General features: G+C 36.9%; 1 protein-coding gene across 3 annotated transcripts in view; it reads right to left on the bottom strand.

Annotated features, from left to right (window-relative positions):
* dpp6a (dipeptidyl-peptidase 6a) overlaps positions 1-17,906 on the bottom strand; it is a 430,900-nt gene that overhangs the window by 12,467 nt on the left and 400,527 nt on the right. For all 3 annotated transcript variants that reach the window (XM_079602703.1, XM_079602704.1, XM_079602702.1), the window contains 11 exons: positions 14,435-14,589; positions 14,257-14,354; positions 12,167-12,290; positions 11,851-11,889; positions 11,181-11,288; positions 9,346-9,437; positions 8,167-8,214; positions 7,959-8,077; positions 5,946-5,993; positions 764-862; positions 591-660 (listed from right to left, as the gene is read on the bottom strand). In XM_079602703.1, coding sequence (XP_079458829.1) covers positions 591-660; positions 764-862; positions 5,946-5,993; positions 7,959-8,077; positions 8,167-8,214; positions 9,346-9,437; positions 11,181-11,288; positions 11,851-11,889; positions 12,167-12,290; positions 14,257-14,354; positions 14,435-14,589 — 1,000 coding nt within the window. The remainder of the gene's footprint in view (positions 1-590; positions 661-763; positions 863-5,945; positions 5,994-7,958; positions 8,078-8,166; positions 8,215-9,345; positions 9,438-11,180; positions 11,289-11,850; positions 11,890-12,166; positions 12,291-14,256; positions 14,355-14,434; positions 14,590-17,906) is intronic.

The following is a 17,906-nucleotide window of genomic DNA, read 5'->3' as shown; positions in this document are numbered from 1 at the left end:
AACATTTAAATTTTGTTTTTATTTTTTTATAATTATTATAATAATAATAATTATTAAATCTTTATTTATCAATTTATTCATATTTATTCAAACATTTACAGTACAAGGCTGTTGGAAGAATTTGGAGCTGACATTTGGTGGACTCATAATTTCTCTTAACCAACCCTCCAAAACCTCCAATCGGGCATACTTGAAAATAGGTAAATATTGGCATTTATATTGGTCACTATTTTTTAGCCAATCGTAAAAGAGGTAATTTACATACAAAAGCGTGAAGAAACCAGGTAAATTAATAATAACTAAATTAGCTTTTAGATGCAAGAAACCTTGACTAACATTATAAGTGGGACTCGGGGGAAAAATAACATGCAAGAGAAGGGTAGATAATGACTTTTTTTAATGAGGGATTCAACCATGATGGAAGGTCGGGAGAGTTCAGAGAAACTCTTTTGGACACTGACACACATTTTACATATCAAATGTGTTTGTTGTTGAGTGTGTTGTTATGTAGAAAGACATAGGCATCCTTAAAAGGATGACCTGTAAAGAAAATAAAATAAAAAGTTGCATTAAAATTGTCATTTACTCACATGAGGAGCAGAAGTGGGTAGTGTGAGGTTTCTATGAAGCCTGCAGGTTTCAGGATCTGTATGCTGAGTCCTGTGTATGACAAAGAGAGACATCCATCTGCATCTATATTATATTAATATCCCTCTTAAATCATTTTGGAGCCGTTAAACACCAGCAGTTTTGGTTAACATACTGTAATCCTCTATGTTTATCTCCGTGTATTCCACTCTCGGCATCTGCAGCGAGTTCACCGTTCTGTTCAAGCTCAGATTCAACTCAATGTCACGCACCTCTGCAGGGAGAAAAAAACCCAATCATTTTATGATTAAAAAAGCTGTATGGTTTTCTTTATTTAGGTAAATATTCATGCTTCCTACACTCCACAATCTTATCATAAATCCTAAAACGTATTCACAATTTGCACCAAAAACCAACATTTTGCATTGCTCATATGACCCATGTCTATATATGAGAGCAAATTAGATATAAAAGGTATGGCAGAGGGAAAGATTTTTTTGTAAATAATTACTGGTCTGTTACTCTTAAGGAATATTCCAGGCTCCATTACTATGTTGATTATCTCAAATACATTTCGACTTCTCCTTTTCTTTAAAAAATCACAAATGTTGCATGGATTGAGGCACTTACAATTGAAGTAAAAGGGGCCAATTTGTAAACAATTTGTAAAATACTCAGTGTTCAAATAGAATTGCAACAGACTGTGATCAATGCGTTAACCTGCTTTTAGAGAAAAACATTTCTGTGCACAGTTATAGCCAATTACAACATTGTTGCCAAGACAGCAGCTGACACCTAAAATCCTAAAATGTAAAAATGACAAATAATAAATAAACACAACTTTTAACACATAATAACCTTTACATCTCTGCTTTTAAATCCTCAGCAAATGTGTGCAATTTCTTTCCATTGTAAGAAGCTCTGTAACCTCCATTTTTGTAAAGGAAAGGAGAGACGAGTAAAAATTCATCAACCTTATGCCACAATTGACCGTTCGCAAAGACCCGCCCCCTTTAGTTACTTCCATAAATGAACATCAGAAGGAATGTTGTTTTATCCGCGGAAAGGAGTCAGTACACTCCGTTTTTCAAGTTCAAATCCTCCCATGTTAATCTACTAACTCTCCTGACTGCTTTGTCGGACAAAACGACGAATGGTGAAGAATGATTGGTCAGATCACCTGTCAATCAAGCTCCCTGCGAAGGGTCAATTGTTTTCGATTTAGCTTAACTTGTATTGAAAATTTTATATTTCTTTAAAGTTAAAATATGACTGTATACTATACCGAACTGAAGTCATATGGACAACTTTTATGGTGTTTTGTTTTAATATAAAATAAAAAATAAGTCTTAATAAGAAAAAGCAGCGTGAACATTCTGCTAATGCACTCTTTACAGATACAGTACTTATACTTGTGTTGAATTCATTATATAATTATTGCATAATTGAATAAATTTAATTTTAGGGAGAACTATTTCTTTAAGAGCTTTTAAACAAATCAAGGAAAAGTCTAATGTTTATCTCAAACTAAGTATCTGCAAACACAAAACCTCCTCAAACACACCGAAATGAGCAACTAATTGCTCTGGGACATAAAGGAGAAACAGTTGCAGGATTAGCAGTTGTAGATGTTCAGAGGTTGTGAGAGGCCGTGAGCAGCTGGCTTTTCTGATAGAGAGGGACTAAAATGAGCAGATATCGTGTGTGCTGCGGTAAACAGAGACCTTCCATTCTGTGCAGCAGCGATAGAGCCTTGGAAGTGCACGAAACAATTAAGAGCACATTGTGGTGAGGGGTTTCATTTTAAGACAGGCTTATCAGCGCCTGCTCAGACTCAAGCCCATTGCACCAGTGCTATTGACATATCTGCACATTTGAAAAAAAAAAAAAACAGCAATGATTTGCACGTAAACATGGAGAAGGAGATCCGTATGAGTTCTGTGTGAGTCATCTGATTTTGACCTTGGTGTCACATAGCATTTACTGAAAGAATCCAGCAGTGAAGGGGATGGAAGGGAAAAAATTCAAAATGACAGGGCAAGAACTTCAGATGAACTTGCAAACAAACAGTGTTCATAAACATTCCACGCACGCACGCACGCACGCACGCACGCACGCACGCACGCGCACACACACACACACACACACACACACACACACACACACACACACACACACAGATGTGAGCTCTGTGAAATGACTTCTGTGATGGACCGTCACACTGAATCACGCGGTCGTTGTGATATCGGAGGGCTTACAGGATATAATATACATAACACAATTACCAGCCGCTTACACAGAGAGGTCACAGTTTATGGAAGGAATGGCGTGTCTGGCGATAATCCAATCATCTGTGAGTGCTCGCTGTGTGCCAGCGCAGGCGTGTGTATGGAGACTCAATCACACTGTGGCCTATGGTAAGCCTGGGAGGAGCTCTGCTCGTCAATTGACATGCTGTGGGAATATAATGCAATGAGTGTGTGTGTGTGTGTGTGAGAGTCTGGCTGTGCAGAGGTTGGTAATGAGAGCTTCTTCCTGAACTTCTCACTCTTTTGAGTGCTTAAAGGTGAAGTACGTGAGATTTTTATTTTATTTTAAAATACATTATCTTAACCCATTTTATTGTTCATGGACTACTATTAGGATGACATTTATTGATTTATCTTCCCCAAAAGTGTAAACATTGAGCCCCCAGGCACCATCAAAACATTGAAAGCGGTCTGCTCAGATTTGTCAATAGTCTCCCACAAAGGGATTTCAGCCATGACAACTCTCGGAGTGAATAAATTTCAACCAGCATTTATAGTTTGGCGGCAGAAGCTTTCATATTGCACAGCGTGCCGATCGCAGGCGGGGGTACGATATATATATATGACTACGTAAGTACTTCTGATTGGCTGGTGCTGCGGCGTTTAAAGAACCAATCGGCATTCGTTAGATTTTTTTTTTAGTGTTTATTCTATCTAACAGAAACCACTGGTCCACTGCCTAAAATGCCTCGATCAAAGTCCATATATTACTTCTATAAACGCCTTTACGCCACAATGTGAAATGTTAGCATAATGGCCAACTAAAGACACAGACAAAGAAAGAAGGTGAGGTTTAGAAAAATTCTAGTGTATTCCGATGTTGGTTCCGAATCCGATCGATCGGCTTGATCATCCGCATTTTCAGATTCTGATTCAAGCTTGAACTGATACGGTAAAGCCGAGAACATTATTCACTGTTTGCGTTTACAATTGCTTCAGAAGCCTAGTAAGCTGAAACTCATGATTATGGTAAGCACCGTTACATTTCAGACTCACGCTTGAGGTGTTTGGCCAATCACAATGCACTGGGTCAGCTGGCCAATCAGAGCGCTCTGGGCTTTTGGAGGAGGAGCTTTGTAGAAGCTGGAACTCAATCAGGGGTGCATTTCCCGTACAACGATGTAACTCGCTATTTAACTACCATAGTGATGCATCATTGAATCAATCAACTAGCAAGTCACGACTGTTTCCCGAAACCGTATTGTCGTACCTTTGTTGTTCAAACCCGTTGGCTAATGATGTCACAAAGGTGGTGGAGTAATAACTTCTTTTAATTCATCTGTTTCAGATTGAATTAATACTATATTTTTTGTTATAGACTAAATATAAACATTTTCAGATATTGTATTTTATAATTTATTTGTTTGTACTTTATTTATTTATTTATTAATACTAATTAACAATAAACATGGAAGCTCAAAGGTGTGACCTTCTGGGTTTACCATATTTTATACTAAATAAAAAATGTATAAACTTTAATTTTGTGCAAACTGTGCATGATACATACATCACGGTTTTGTACTGTAATATATTGTGACACAATATATTGTTACACGCCTAAAACTATCCGTTTACTCTGTTTAACAGCAATGACATATGACTCCATTACTGAGTAAAATGGACAGTGGTGGAGTATATTTATTTCGTTACTCTACTTAAGTACATTTTTCAAGTATCTGTACTTGATCTGTAATATCATACTTCTTCCTCCACTGCATTTCATAAAAATATGTCGTTCCTCGTTATTTTGAACTGAAGAAATTGCCATTCGCTCCGAGACGCAATAGCGTTCTTCTTAAAATGTTAACATAATTTTCCCTATGGTATGTTTGTTTTTATATTGTATGTTTATATTTGTCAACATATTTACAAACATTTAGTTTTTCCTCATGTCCTAAGGAGCACACGCACTATTCTGGCAGTTCTGCAGGACTGCAGTCACTATTTGTTCTGTTTGACCTTCTGTTTGACCTTTTTGAAAATTAAAAGTGAAACTTTTTTTCTGAGCAGTTTCCTATGATTTGCTGCCCTTTCTCACTTTCGGCTGCTATCGGTCTGCACCACATAAATAGGACAAATGGTCCACTCATAAAAAGAGTTTCTTTACCTGCTAAGCCAACAAGTGGGAGGGATGATAATGGTACAGATGAGAGCCACAAAATAAAATGTTGCATGTATTATACATCCACTGAAATGCACTACAGTGCTGGTGTACTTCCTTTCTATTTAACAGCCTAATAAATTATAGTGTAGATTTACATAGCTTATATATCTATAGCGGATATAAAAAGCTTATTTTATTGTAATTTATTCCTGTGGCAGCAAAGCTGATTTTTTAGCATCATTGCTCCAGTCTCCAGTGTCACATGATCCTTCAGAAATCATTCTAATATTCTGATTTTGTGCTCAGGAAACATTTATTATTATTATCATCAATGTTGAAAACAATTGTGCTGCTTAATATTTTTGTGGAAACCATGATACATTTTTTTCAAGATCTTTTCAAATTAATAAATTAATGCATCCTTGCTGAATAAAAGTATTAACTACTTTTGAACGGTAGTCTGTGTCTATAACGGCTCTTATTACTAATTCATCCACACACTGACACTGATACCTGTAGAAAGGAATTAATCTCAACAGCACTTGCTCAGCTGGCTCATGAATCTACCATCTTTGAGACTATTTCTCTCCACCATAGTTGCTCTCAGCAGCAGACCCCAAAAACAAAATCAAGACTTTGAAAAAGGGCATAATAGGTCCCTTTTTTAAAATGAAATGTGGTGACGACACAAATCTCTGCAGTGTGCATGTAGCCTGTGCTTGAATGTGTGTGCACGTTGCTCAGTGATAAGCAGTCAAATGACAGGAGCATGACCCCAAAACACACACACACACACGCACGCACGCACGCACGCACGCACGCACGCACGCACGCACGCACACACACACACACACACACGCACGCACGCACGCACGCGCACACACACACACACACACACACACACACACACACACACACACACACACAGGCTGCTGGATACTCACTCTGTCTGTCGTAGGTGCTGTAAACTGCCACATATGGAACTTCAGGGCCTGACATCACACAAACACAATCAATAAATAAATAAAGATACAAGACATGCATTGCTTTTTATAGTTCCAACAATTACTTTGTGCAAATTTGCTTGAAAAATTATTATTATTATTATTTTGGTTAATCAGTAATTCTCCAGTAAGGTGCTGTAGCCATTGTGTTGTCAAGTCTTATTATTTTTTATGTATTTTTGTTGTATGTTGTTTTGTGTTTTTTGTCATATTATTTGGTCTTTAAACAAAATAAAAGTCTATATATTTTGTAACAATTTTGTTGATGTTGTTGCTTAGTTTTAGTTATTTCAGTATTTTCACTAAAACTACATGGATATGATACATGTTGCCTTGACAACAACTAGCTAAATTAAATAAGTTAAATAAATTAAATAAGTTTTTTAAAATATTTATTTTATTTTATTTACAACGTTTTAGTAATGGTTTTAGTTAACGATGTGTCTAACAAAATAATTATTTCAGATCTGAATTTTGAACTATTCATGCATACTGCATACAGTATACTTATACAGTATCACAACTGTTGAAACAACTGGTTCAAATACATTTTTGGGCTTGAATTTTGATGACCAATTTGAAATTATTATCAGTGGGGTTTATTTGAACAAACCCTAACCTATAAATTATTTGAACCAATCCATAAACATAATTTGAGAAAAAACGAATGACTTTGACTTGCAAATTAGAGTATTATTTATTATTGGTCCAAAGTATATTTTTGTCAATGTACGATATGACTTTCAATTTCTACTTGTCTACTTGCCTACCTACTAAATCTAGACATTCTACTGACTATAAGTAACTTTGCAACTACATCAGCTTTTTCTACTAACTCAAACCCTAACACCTAACCCTAACCTAACAGTTAACAGTGTCTAAAGCGGACCATCGAAATAGTGTAACCAAAAACCTAAACAATTTTTAAAAGTAATAGTCAAAGGTGCATGATTATGTATTAAGTCAGAGCTTATGCTTTAGCTGTACTTAGCAAACACTCACCAACAGTTAATCCATGTGTTTTACAAGTGCTGTAAAGTGCTCCAAAGTTTTTTTTAAAGACTGCCGTGTCACTTAACTGAAAAAGGTGCATAAAAGCTTCTGTTAACGAGCATCTGGGATGAAGCTTTTACGAGTGCCACAACAGCACTGATCATAAACACGTCATTGCTCAAGGAGATCGCTCATGACAGTTCAATATACGACCATGGCAGCATTCAGGCCTTGCAGACTGCCTTCAGAACAATTCAGCTGCTATAGAAACAAGCCTTGCAAATAATCAATGCACTTTGCAGCATGGAACCTTCACAGCTGAACAATAACACAGTGCTCCCTAACAATGAGTCCACTCTCACCGTCTCCTTCCCTTTCTTTATTTCCACTTTCTGTAACACTGAATGACGGACACTGAACACGGATGATATTGAACACGGATGAGTCAGAAGATGATATAACATTGAGATAAATCGACATTCACCGCAGTGTCAACTCACAAGTGTTTACTGAAAATTTGTCTGGGTTTGTGGTGAGGTCAGAGAGGATTTTAAAGTGTATAAAAAAAAATGACGGTACTAATTACGGTAACACTTAATTTCGATAGTCCACTTCAGACATTCTAAGACCTATAAGTAACTTTGCAGCTACATGTCAACTAACTCTCATTAGAGTATTAGTAGACTGTATGCTTAATATCTGCTAACACTTTATTTTGATTCTCCTCCAACAGACACTATAAGTAACTTGGCTAGTAACTACATGTCAACTTATTCTACTACCCGAACCCTAAGACCTAACCATAACCTAAGAGTCAACAACTGTCTACTAATAATCTGATGAGAGTTAGTTGACGTGTAGTTGCAAAGTTACTTATAGCTAGTATAATTTTTAAATAATTACTACTATGACATAAATGTTCATACACTGAGATCAAAAGAGAAAGGAAGAGATGTCTACCTTTACAGTTGAGCAGGAAGTAGTCCATGCTGGGACTGAAGAAGCCACTGACATACCCACAGCTGTCAGTGAAGTCACAGGACAGACAGCGGCGGTTGAAGGAGCCCACTGTGTCTGCGCTGAAACAACCACAGACACATTAACACTGTCAGCGAGAACAAGCCTGAGACAGCATCAACCAAGACTTCAATATATGTGTCTTATGTACCTGTAGAGATGTCTTCTTTTAGGGTCATCCTCAGTACTGAGGAAATATCTATTCAAACAAAAAAATTATATCAAAACATAATACATATAACGCTTTGTATAATCTATACAAAGAAGCTAAACGCTTGTGAAACAGGAGTACACTTCAAACAATACAATTGCAAAATGTATGTAATGTTTTCGGGCACTTATTTGCATTTGTTGTTGAGTGTTTGCTAACATGTACAGCTGAAGCATAAGCTCATCATGCACCTTTGACTATTACTTTTAAAAATTGTTTAGGTTTTTGGTTACACTTTATTTCGATGGTCCGCTTTAGGCACTCTGTTCACACACACACACATACATATTTATACAAACATACTGTATATATGCGTATATATGTACATATAGACACGCACGGACGCACGCACACATGCACACACACACAATATATATAAAGTTAAGGTCACACTTTATTTTAAGGTGTCTGTGTTACAGTGTAATTATGCATTTAGTACTAATTAAGAGTATTTAGAGTATTTTTGTTACTAATTTGAGTAATAATAACTACATGAACTTAATATAGGGTTAGGATTATGATTATGTTTTGGTTTAGAGTTAGTTGCATGTAATTATGCATAATTTATAGTTCTTACTACAGTAACTACTGTACATGTAATATATGTAACAAGGACACGATCGCGATTAATCGATTTGACTACACTAAAATTAATATGTAATATGTAATGTAAACATAATCGCAAAGTTTCTTGGGGGAACGCAAACGTTTTGTGAGCGAACACAAGTTTTTAAATATATTTTTTCCTTCTATATTTCCTCTCATATTTTGTAACAATGAAATTGCACTGTAGTACATTTAAGACGTATAACCTTTAAATCGCTAAAGTTAACACTACAATTCAATTTATAATCAAGTACTTTACATATGCTTTACTATGTTAATCAACACATCAAAGTAAGTGTACATCTTAAAAGCATGACAAGTTTTTTTAAAACACTTCTTCACAAGGGTAGATACTTGTATCTATATATCTATATATCTATATATGTATATCTTGTATACCATGCTACTGAACGATTACCATACATCACATAATACTCACTACTTAAATATGTTCATTCTTAATGACTAATGACTCATTGATGTTCAGTGTGTGGTGTTGGTGGATTCGCTCACATTAATTGGCTGTCCTCATCATATGCCAGAACCTGCGTGACGTCCCAGTCTCCTGATGTGATCGACTGCAGAGAATCTGTGCTGCTGTTGGGCTTCATGAACAAAACAAATTAAACAGACATCAGTCAAACTGAATGGAACTCGAGATTGTGAATAATACAATGCTATTACTGTGTTGTCATTAAAAGAGACGTAGAACATGTCTGAAGAAATTAAGCAATTAATGAATTAAATGCTGTCGACAGTAAAACGTGATTAGTTAAAAAACAAAAACAAAACCAACCGCCTTGGCAAAATGAAGACACTTGTTTGTATTAAAGGGGTCATGACATGAGAAATCAAATATGCCTTGATATTTTGACATATAAAAGGTCTTTATACCATTACAGTTTTTCACAATTGCTAAGACACATTTCTTGAAACCCATTTTCTCACGACATTAAATAAACACACAACCAAATCTCTATACCTTCACAAAACCCCTGACTCTTCTGGCAAAATCAAACAATCAGCCCAAAACCATTTCACCTGTACTCAAACTCAAACAAATGCATATTGTAAACAGTAAACCAAATGTGCAATTATGTATGAGTATAGTAATCACAACTAAGGTGAATGTATTGTATACTGTAGGTACTGCAAGTGCAGTTTTGCATTGAATATTATATAGTATGGAATGTCTGAATATACATTGTATATTCATTATTGTGTCCCAGCACTTGTGACAGGGAGGGCATCCGACGTAAAACCTGTGCCAAATCATGTGAGTGTGAAGCGGACCCGGAAAATGTGTGGGAACAACGCTAAGAAAGAGATGGAATGTCTGTATAGTCAGCGCTTGTGGACTGTAAACACACAGTAGCCCAAATGCAAAAGTCCAAAAGGTCAAAGAAAACTCTAAATGAAAACATGTTCCTGTATACACTTAAAGAAGTTGTGCAGCAAAATCAAGGTCAGTGAGAGGTTCGTTCTGCCTCACGTTTACATGTTGGGTCCAGCCTGAGGACTTGGGTCCTGCCAGACAAAGGAGAAACCCCTCTAGTGTTCCAGATCCAGCCTTGACAACACTGTCCACACCTGGCTCTTCCTCTTCCTCCTCATTCACATACTCTTCCTCCTCTCCCTCTCAGACTGTTTCCATCCATTGTTGCTATCAAAATTCACTCTAAATGGCTTATATTTTGTACAGTGGGTTTGATCACATCATTAGAAACAAGTGTGAACCATTCTGAGCCGTTGTGTGTAAACGATGACAACTGAGATGTAGTTTAACTTTTGCTACTTGTGTTTACCGTTTTGCAACACAAGTGCATGAAAGTGCAAAATGTGTTTTAGTGAGTGAGAATGTGTTTAGAGTTTTGCAAATCAGAGCATGAGATTTGCAAATGGTGTCTAACTGCCTGAACTTGTTTAATGTTTTTCAGACAGTGTGATTTATTCAACAAATAGATAATATACCCTTGATAATATGGCACAGAGAATGGGGTTTAATGTCTTAGCCATTGTGAAAAACATCCTGTAAAACATCCTGAAGGTTTCAGAGCTTAAAATGTCCTCCTCATTATAAACAAAGCATTTAATGAAGCTCCCAAAGACAGTTCGTTTGGATATTGAGGGATTTGAGATGTCACACATGATGTGATATTTCTGACAGAGCAAGACATCGAAAAATACTTTTAGATCATCGCACCATAGGCCCCGCCCACTGGTGTTCAGTCGCTTCCCATAAAAGCAAATTAGTCATTATAATTACTGACACTGTCTACACAGCATACAGAATACAGATCAGAAAGTTTGAAAAGCCCTGCTTTAACACACGTTGCTGAAGTTTGTACCTGTGAGATGGACATGGAGATGTGGAAGAACTTCCCTCGTCCTCCCTGTGGGATTGCTCTGGTGAAGAACAGCCTCAGACCGTCTTTAGAGAACAGCGGCTCTTCATTCTGTTTGGGAAATGTACCTCTAAAATGATCATTACCGTCACACCAGCACCATTATTACTGTCATCGCGGTGAAGCTTTCCACCCATGGTAGTGTTTCGTTATTTGGTTTGCTCTGCAGAGTTTCATAATTACTGAATTATAAGACCCGCAGGAGCACTAGAGAATGTGTCCGCAGCACAGAGCGGTCGTATATCTCCAAGCAACACCAAAAATGTTTAAACCATAACAACATATATTAGATTGTGAATTATTATGATGATGCAGTGCATATGTAATAGTGCGTCTGAGCCCTCAGGCCTATTTCTGCAGGAGCCACACAATCCTTTATTCGTGTTATTGCAAAACATTTCATGCGGCCACTTTCTCCCTCTGGTGAAAAACAGACATGAAAAACTAATCAGGAAAAACAATATCAGCTCAAGCACGGTAGTGTGGGGAATAAGATAAGACAAACAACATCAAACGTTCCTGACTATTCAAAGCTGTTATCATTGACAAACACTGACATGGCACATCCCATCATTTTCTTCCCCTTGTCTAGGCAGAGGAAGTTAATTCTCACCTGTCTGTGCAGCCACCCCTCACTTTCATCCTCGTGTTTCTGAAGAAAAAAGCAAACAAAAAACATTGCAAGATTGCAGTGAAATATTACAAGAGTGCAGAATCGAGTTTCTGACTCATTAAGTCCAATTCAATAAAACCTGTGTTAATTTTTTTTCTTAATGAAACAAAATACTTACTAGCAATCAACAATACATTGACCTGGTTACCTACTGTTCATGTGAATTCATGTCATTGGTTTTAAAAAAAGAAGAAATAATCACCCTATGCTGTGAAACAGTCACAGAAACGGAAAATACTTAAAAAACCAGGCATACCTTGGTGCAGACACCCGTCGTGGCCACACAGAGGGTCAGGATGGAAATATTCTGGGCTCGGTTCAACCAGTTTACTGCCAGTTTCGTACTTGTGGCCCACTTCACCATAGTCACATAGTATTCCCTGTAATATACACAAGAAATAAGCAGCAATGTCTGGCAGAAAGACTGTATGCAATCACTAGCCCTTGACCGAATCTTTCAAAGATTTTCGCAGAATTCAAATGCCCATCGTTCACAGCTATACACAATTCTCACCCCTTTATTGGATATTTTGGCTAATTTGATGATACTTTCAGCTAGGAATGCATAATATATTAGTTCTGTCAGGACAACTATCGCCAAATACGATTGACAATTAGCATACAATTTGGATTGGCGGTATGGTTCCGTTCTGGGGTGCGTTTCCCGAAAGCATCGTTAGCCAACTATGATCGCAAGTTCCGCCGTTATCAGCATAGTTCAACGATTTGGTGTTTCCCGAAACCATCGTTCCAACGAACGTTCGCAAACAGCATCGCAAACTTGTGTGGTTGCAACGACAGCTCTGGAGCTGTGGTTAGAAGCATAGTTTCTAGTTTACATGACATGTAGACTGAATAAATCCTTATCTTTAGCAAAATAAGCAAGCTGACATTCAGTACAACCCGTATTTTTTATTTAGAATACATACAAATGTAATTTACGTCTTTTAGTTTGTCAAGAGATTTAAAGCACCGTTTTTGAAGACTGCGCATGTGCGAACGTGCTCAACTATGTAAGAACGAGCCAAATATTGAGTCTGGTAATAAAGCAAAGTAACTGAGAAAAATTTGAAATGGTCTTCAGATGCCATGTATGTAACTTATATGACGAAATCTAGCGTTAATTCGATCTCAAACAGATTAATTAAAAAAAGTTATTAGTCCACCACGTGCGAGACGTCATAAACCAACGTGGTTGAACGATACTTTACGACATTCGGTTTCGGGAAACACTCGTGACTAGCTAGTTGATTTCTCCAACGATGCATCGTACTATGGTAGTTAAGCAGTGAGCTATATAGTTGTACGGGAAACGCACCCCTGGGCGAGAACTCCCTGCGCATCCATGCAGCCTAGCTTGGATATATAACCCCCCTTAGGGTTAACAGAACAGAACCAACATGAATGTGTGCTGAGAGTCAGCTGATGCAAGCTTGAGTAGCATGACCTGCCAGAACTGACGCTACGCTTGATTATCATATTGGTTACAGGCTGATTATTATTTTTTTTTGCTCATTTCATCTATTTTCTAAATTTTATATAAACATTTTATTAATAAAATATATTCATACTATTTATTTACATAGAAATATTTAGCAAAACTCTAAATGAATGTCCATTTTTTAATACTGTTCATTAAAATGTTGCGATGTATAAATTCACTTTTATCAGAATTGTAATGTCATCCATTTATCGGTTCTTGGCCATAACCAAAAATGGTAACACTTTATTTTAGGGTCCAATTCTCACTATTAAGTAGTTGCTTATTAGCATGCACACTCTTAGGATATTTGCTGTTTTTTAGTACTTAAAAAGCACAAAATTATGCCTTTTTCTGCATGACCATATTCTACATCCCTTAATCTTACCAAATACCCTACTAACTAGCAGTATAAGCAGTAATTAGAAATTTATTGAGGCAAAAGTCGTAGTTAATAGTGAGAAGTGGACCTTAATCTTAAGTGTGACACAAAATATCACCCTAAGGGCACATGGTGATGGAAAAATAATAGGAAAAAAAATATTTCAATGCTTTTGCATTCGCTTGCAAAACTTTTCAGCTCACAAAACTGTTGCTTTCCCCAGAGAAAATTGTGAAAATCTTTTGCGCTCTGTTGCAAAAGTATTGCATTGAAATATAGTTTTTCCTCCAACCTCATATCATTTCCATCACAAAAGTTTTGGTCCTGAAAGCAAAGTTTTTCAGGGAACGCCAAAGTTTCGAGAGAATGCCAGCGTTTTGTGAGAGAACGCAAAGCATTAAAATCAAAAAATTTTCCCCAACAACATCCATTGTAAAATTCCTCATAATGAACATTTGGAAAGTAAATGAGTGCATCAGCCCACCCTATTCTTTGGTCCTCTGGTCTTCTCATCTCAATAGTGTGCAGTGGGCCATTGAGATTCACCACGTACAGAGAAATGACAGGGTTTTCCTCCCCTGCCTAGAAGACAAAAATTCAAGAATAACACATTATCATCTTCACCACTACCCCTTATGTTTACAGTAATGCACAGTCTTTACCTTAGGGTAATGGTATTGTCTCGCCGTAGGGTAGACGGAGCCGGTGAACATGGGGATCTCCATTTTGGGCACCAGCGTGTCGTTGATGGTTGCGTACGCGATCCTGGCCCCATCCGGAGACCACCAGTGTGCGATGTGAGACTTAAAGATCTCCGCTGCACAAGAAAGATTCAGAAGTTTCTCTCAGTCATATTTCACTGTGGTTCAATCACTCGAATAATTGCAGGAATAGTAAAGAGTAATCATCCATGACACAGCGTCTCTCAGGTCTCATTCCAGCTACGTCTACACACACACACACACACACACACTCAGATTTCCCATCTTCATTCGGATACAGTTGATGCACCTGACGCGGTTAAGAGCATTTCTCCGTAACCACCTGTTTCTATATGAATCTTTGCTTCCCGCACACAGAGGCAGCAAGGAAGGTTCTGGCCCATAAATCACAGGGCGGACTGTAATCTCAGCGGGGCCGGTGAGAGAGAGAGAGAGAGACATAGAGAGAGAATCGGCTTCTCCATCAAGTGCCCCTTCTCTTCTACAATCTCAAGGAAAAAAGCAATTTCTGGACTTCACCAAAGGCAGCGGAAATAGGGTCTGACCTGAGCTCCAATAGGCAGGAAGCCACATGTTCAGCACAGTTGTGCTCACTTCATCACCTACAGAGAGAGTGAGTGAACACATCTGTTCTGAGAGCTTATGTTGACATCTGAAGATTTTGACAGTTATTTTTAGTTAGCTTATGGTTTTATTATTTTTATCCATTTTTGTTTTCTATTTTGTTTTGAATTAATTAATTAGTATATTAATGTAATTTACACTACTGATAAAAAGATTGTGGTCAGTAAAGTTTTCTTGTATACTTTTTTTGTATATCAGAAATGTATACTTTTATTAATAAAGGACACTGAAGACTGGAGTAAAGATGCTAGAAATTCAACTTTGCATCACAGGAATAAATGACATTTTAAATTATATTAAAATAGAAAACAGTTATTTAGAATTGTAATATTTCATAATATTGCTGTTTTTACTGTATTTTTGATCAAATAAACGGAGCCTTGGTGAGCATAAGAGACTTCTTTAAAAAAAAATCATATAAAATAAAGTAAGATCATATTTATTAATATATTAATGTTATTTACATTAAATAATGTAAAATAACGTTTATTAATAATACCGCCACATGTGCGTTCTTCTCCTTCATTGTGTCTTTGGTTCTGTCCTGTGAATAAGTTTTCCTCAGTCTGTTTATTTAGTCATTACATTCAACTGTGTACTATTAATTATCTCATCAGCTCCCTTATTTGTTCTAGTCTTTATTCTCTCTGTTTCTTTCAGTTGGTGTCCGTTCTTGTCAATGTTAAAGTGTGTTCCCTTTCAAAAGCTACAATCAATGCTGCGCTGCTTAGCGCATTGGGAACGTCTTTAATCGTGACCTGCTGTGAATATAGTGTGTAAACACGTCGATGGAATCGACCGGAAGTAATATAGCCGCGGTCGGTGACGTCATCGGCGCGCGTCATCGGCTTTTTTCAGTTGCTTCTAAACATATTAATGCCAAAGGTGTAATTACACTCTATTTATCACAAAACAGGGGTACCATAGTATGTGAGCAACATGCATGTACATGTTTGTATTTTTGATAGAATAATGTTTATGCATGGTTATTCCAAACACAAAAAATTAAAGTGTCTGAAATAACGCCACAAAACACATACTAAATATGTGTCCACAATACTTTTGAGTAATGGATTTTGTCGCCTAGAGTTTTTCCTTCAAAATGATCTGAAAATCATCCAGCCTAATCATTCACATAAAACAATACATTGATTTAAATTTTGTAGTACATTTTTTGTTTGGAAAGGCAATATGCGCAGGGGCGTGAATGATCCAACACCATGATGAATAGTAAGTGGTTCACACCTGAGAAGACAATGACCCGCATAATGAGCCTTTCATTCAGGTGTGTCACACAAGAAAGAATGTGAAAAAAAATGTATATATATATATATATATATATATATATATATATATATATATAAATTCCAAATATAAATTAAAGTCAAAAGCACATTTTAGTACATAGTCATACCTGGAAACAAATCCTGTTCAAATAGGAAATATGGGCCATTCTACAGAATTGGTTCAAAGTTAGATTTTGAAACTTTTCTCTTTTTTTCCACAAATTTTTTTATACATGCAAATTGTATAATATCCAAGGTAAACATTCTAGTAATTGTGCAGTTAATTCTCATACTGTATTTTCAGAAAGTTTTGTAATACATCCTCTGCCCAAATGTGTCACTAATAAAAAATTTATAATAAATAATTTAATGAGAAGGCTTATATTGACAATTATATTTCAAGTGTAATTAAAATACTTTCTATTTTAAAGTATACATTTTATCATGCATATTTCAAAGTTAAGGATTCATTAGTTTGATATAGCCGTTGATGAGATCTTAGTTGATGAGTTTATTTTTGACAAAACATACTATATATTTAACATATGAGCAGAAACTGGCTAACAAAAGCTTATTTGATGTCTATTTTACAGTAAAAACTTTATAGTCTATCCAAAACTAGTCACAACTAGTAACAACAGCGCGCATGTGCCGTTCATTTATTCACACACAGAAACGCGATTCATATTTAAACAGTCTTTTTGCGGTTTACAGATACTATTCCATATCGCGATTAGAACAAAGCATATAAGAATAAAAAACGTACTACTAATCCTCAACTGGATTCATTGCTCCTCGAAGTGAAACCAGCACTTCTGAGGTAAATTTCCCAGGATTATTCCTCACAGCCTCGCAAGACGACGGCTGAGACCTCCTGTCAGACCCAAGATCCCTTCATGGTACATTCATCTGATTAAACTTGATGTGTTTTATCGAGCTGATGTGACCGTTTTGCATGTTTGCATGTATTGCCTCAGATCATTTGCGTTTGAATAGTGCGCGCTTTACGTGGGTGTGGTCACATTAAAAGATAATGAGCAATAATGAGCTGAAATGAGAACTTGCTCTTTTTATATAGATTACATAAACAGAGACTATTTGTTTTAGTTTTGAATTAGATCAATTAAAAGTACACGCCTTGGTTGACGGGGTGCCACTTGGGAGACATCCTCTGCTCGCTCGCTTCATTCGTGGGGCCAGATGACTGAGACCTCCTGTCAGACCCAAGATCCCTTCATGGGACTTAGCAATAGTCTTCGAGGGTCTGGTTGAGCCCCCCTTTGAACCTCTAGAGTCAGCGTCTGATAAACTTCTGACCCTAAATATGTTTTTTCTTATGGCTATAACCTCTCTAAAAAGAATCAGGGACATGCAGGCTCTGTCAATATCGCCATCCTGCTTAGACTTTGCCCAAGGAATGGTGAAAGTGATTTTGCATCCTCATCCTGATTACCAGCCAAAGATACCATTCTCTGCTGTACATCCGGTCACTCTAGAGGCCT

This window comes from Phoxinus phoxinus (assembly GCF_949152265.1).
Source record: "Phoxinus phoxinus genome assembly, chromosome: 24".
Classification (NCBI taxonomy): domain Eukaryota; kingdom Metazoa; phylum Chordata; class Actinopteri; order Cypriniformes; family Leuciscidae; genus Phoxinus; species Phoxinus phoxinus.
The sequence above is the reverse complement of the archived record's forward strand: the minus strand, read 5'-3'. Positions and strand labels throughout refer to the sequence as shown.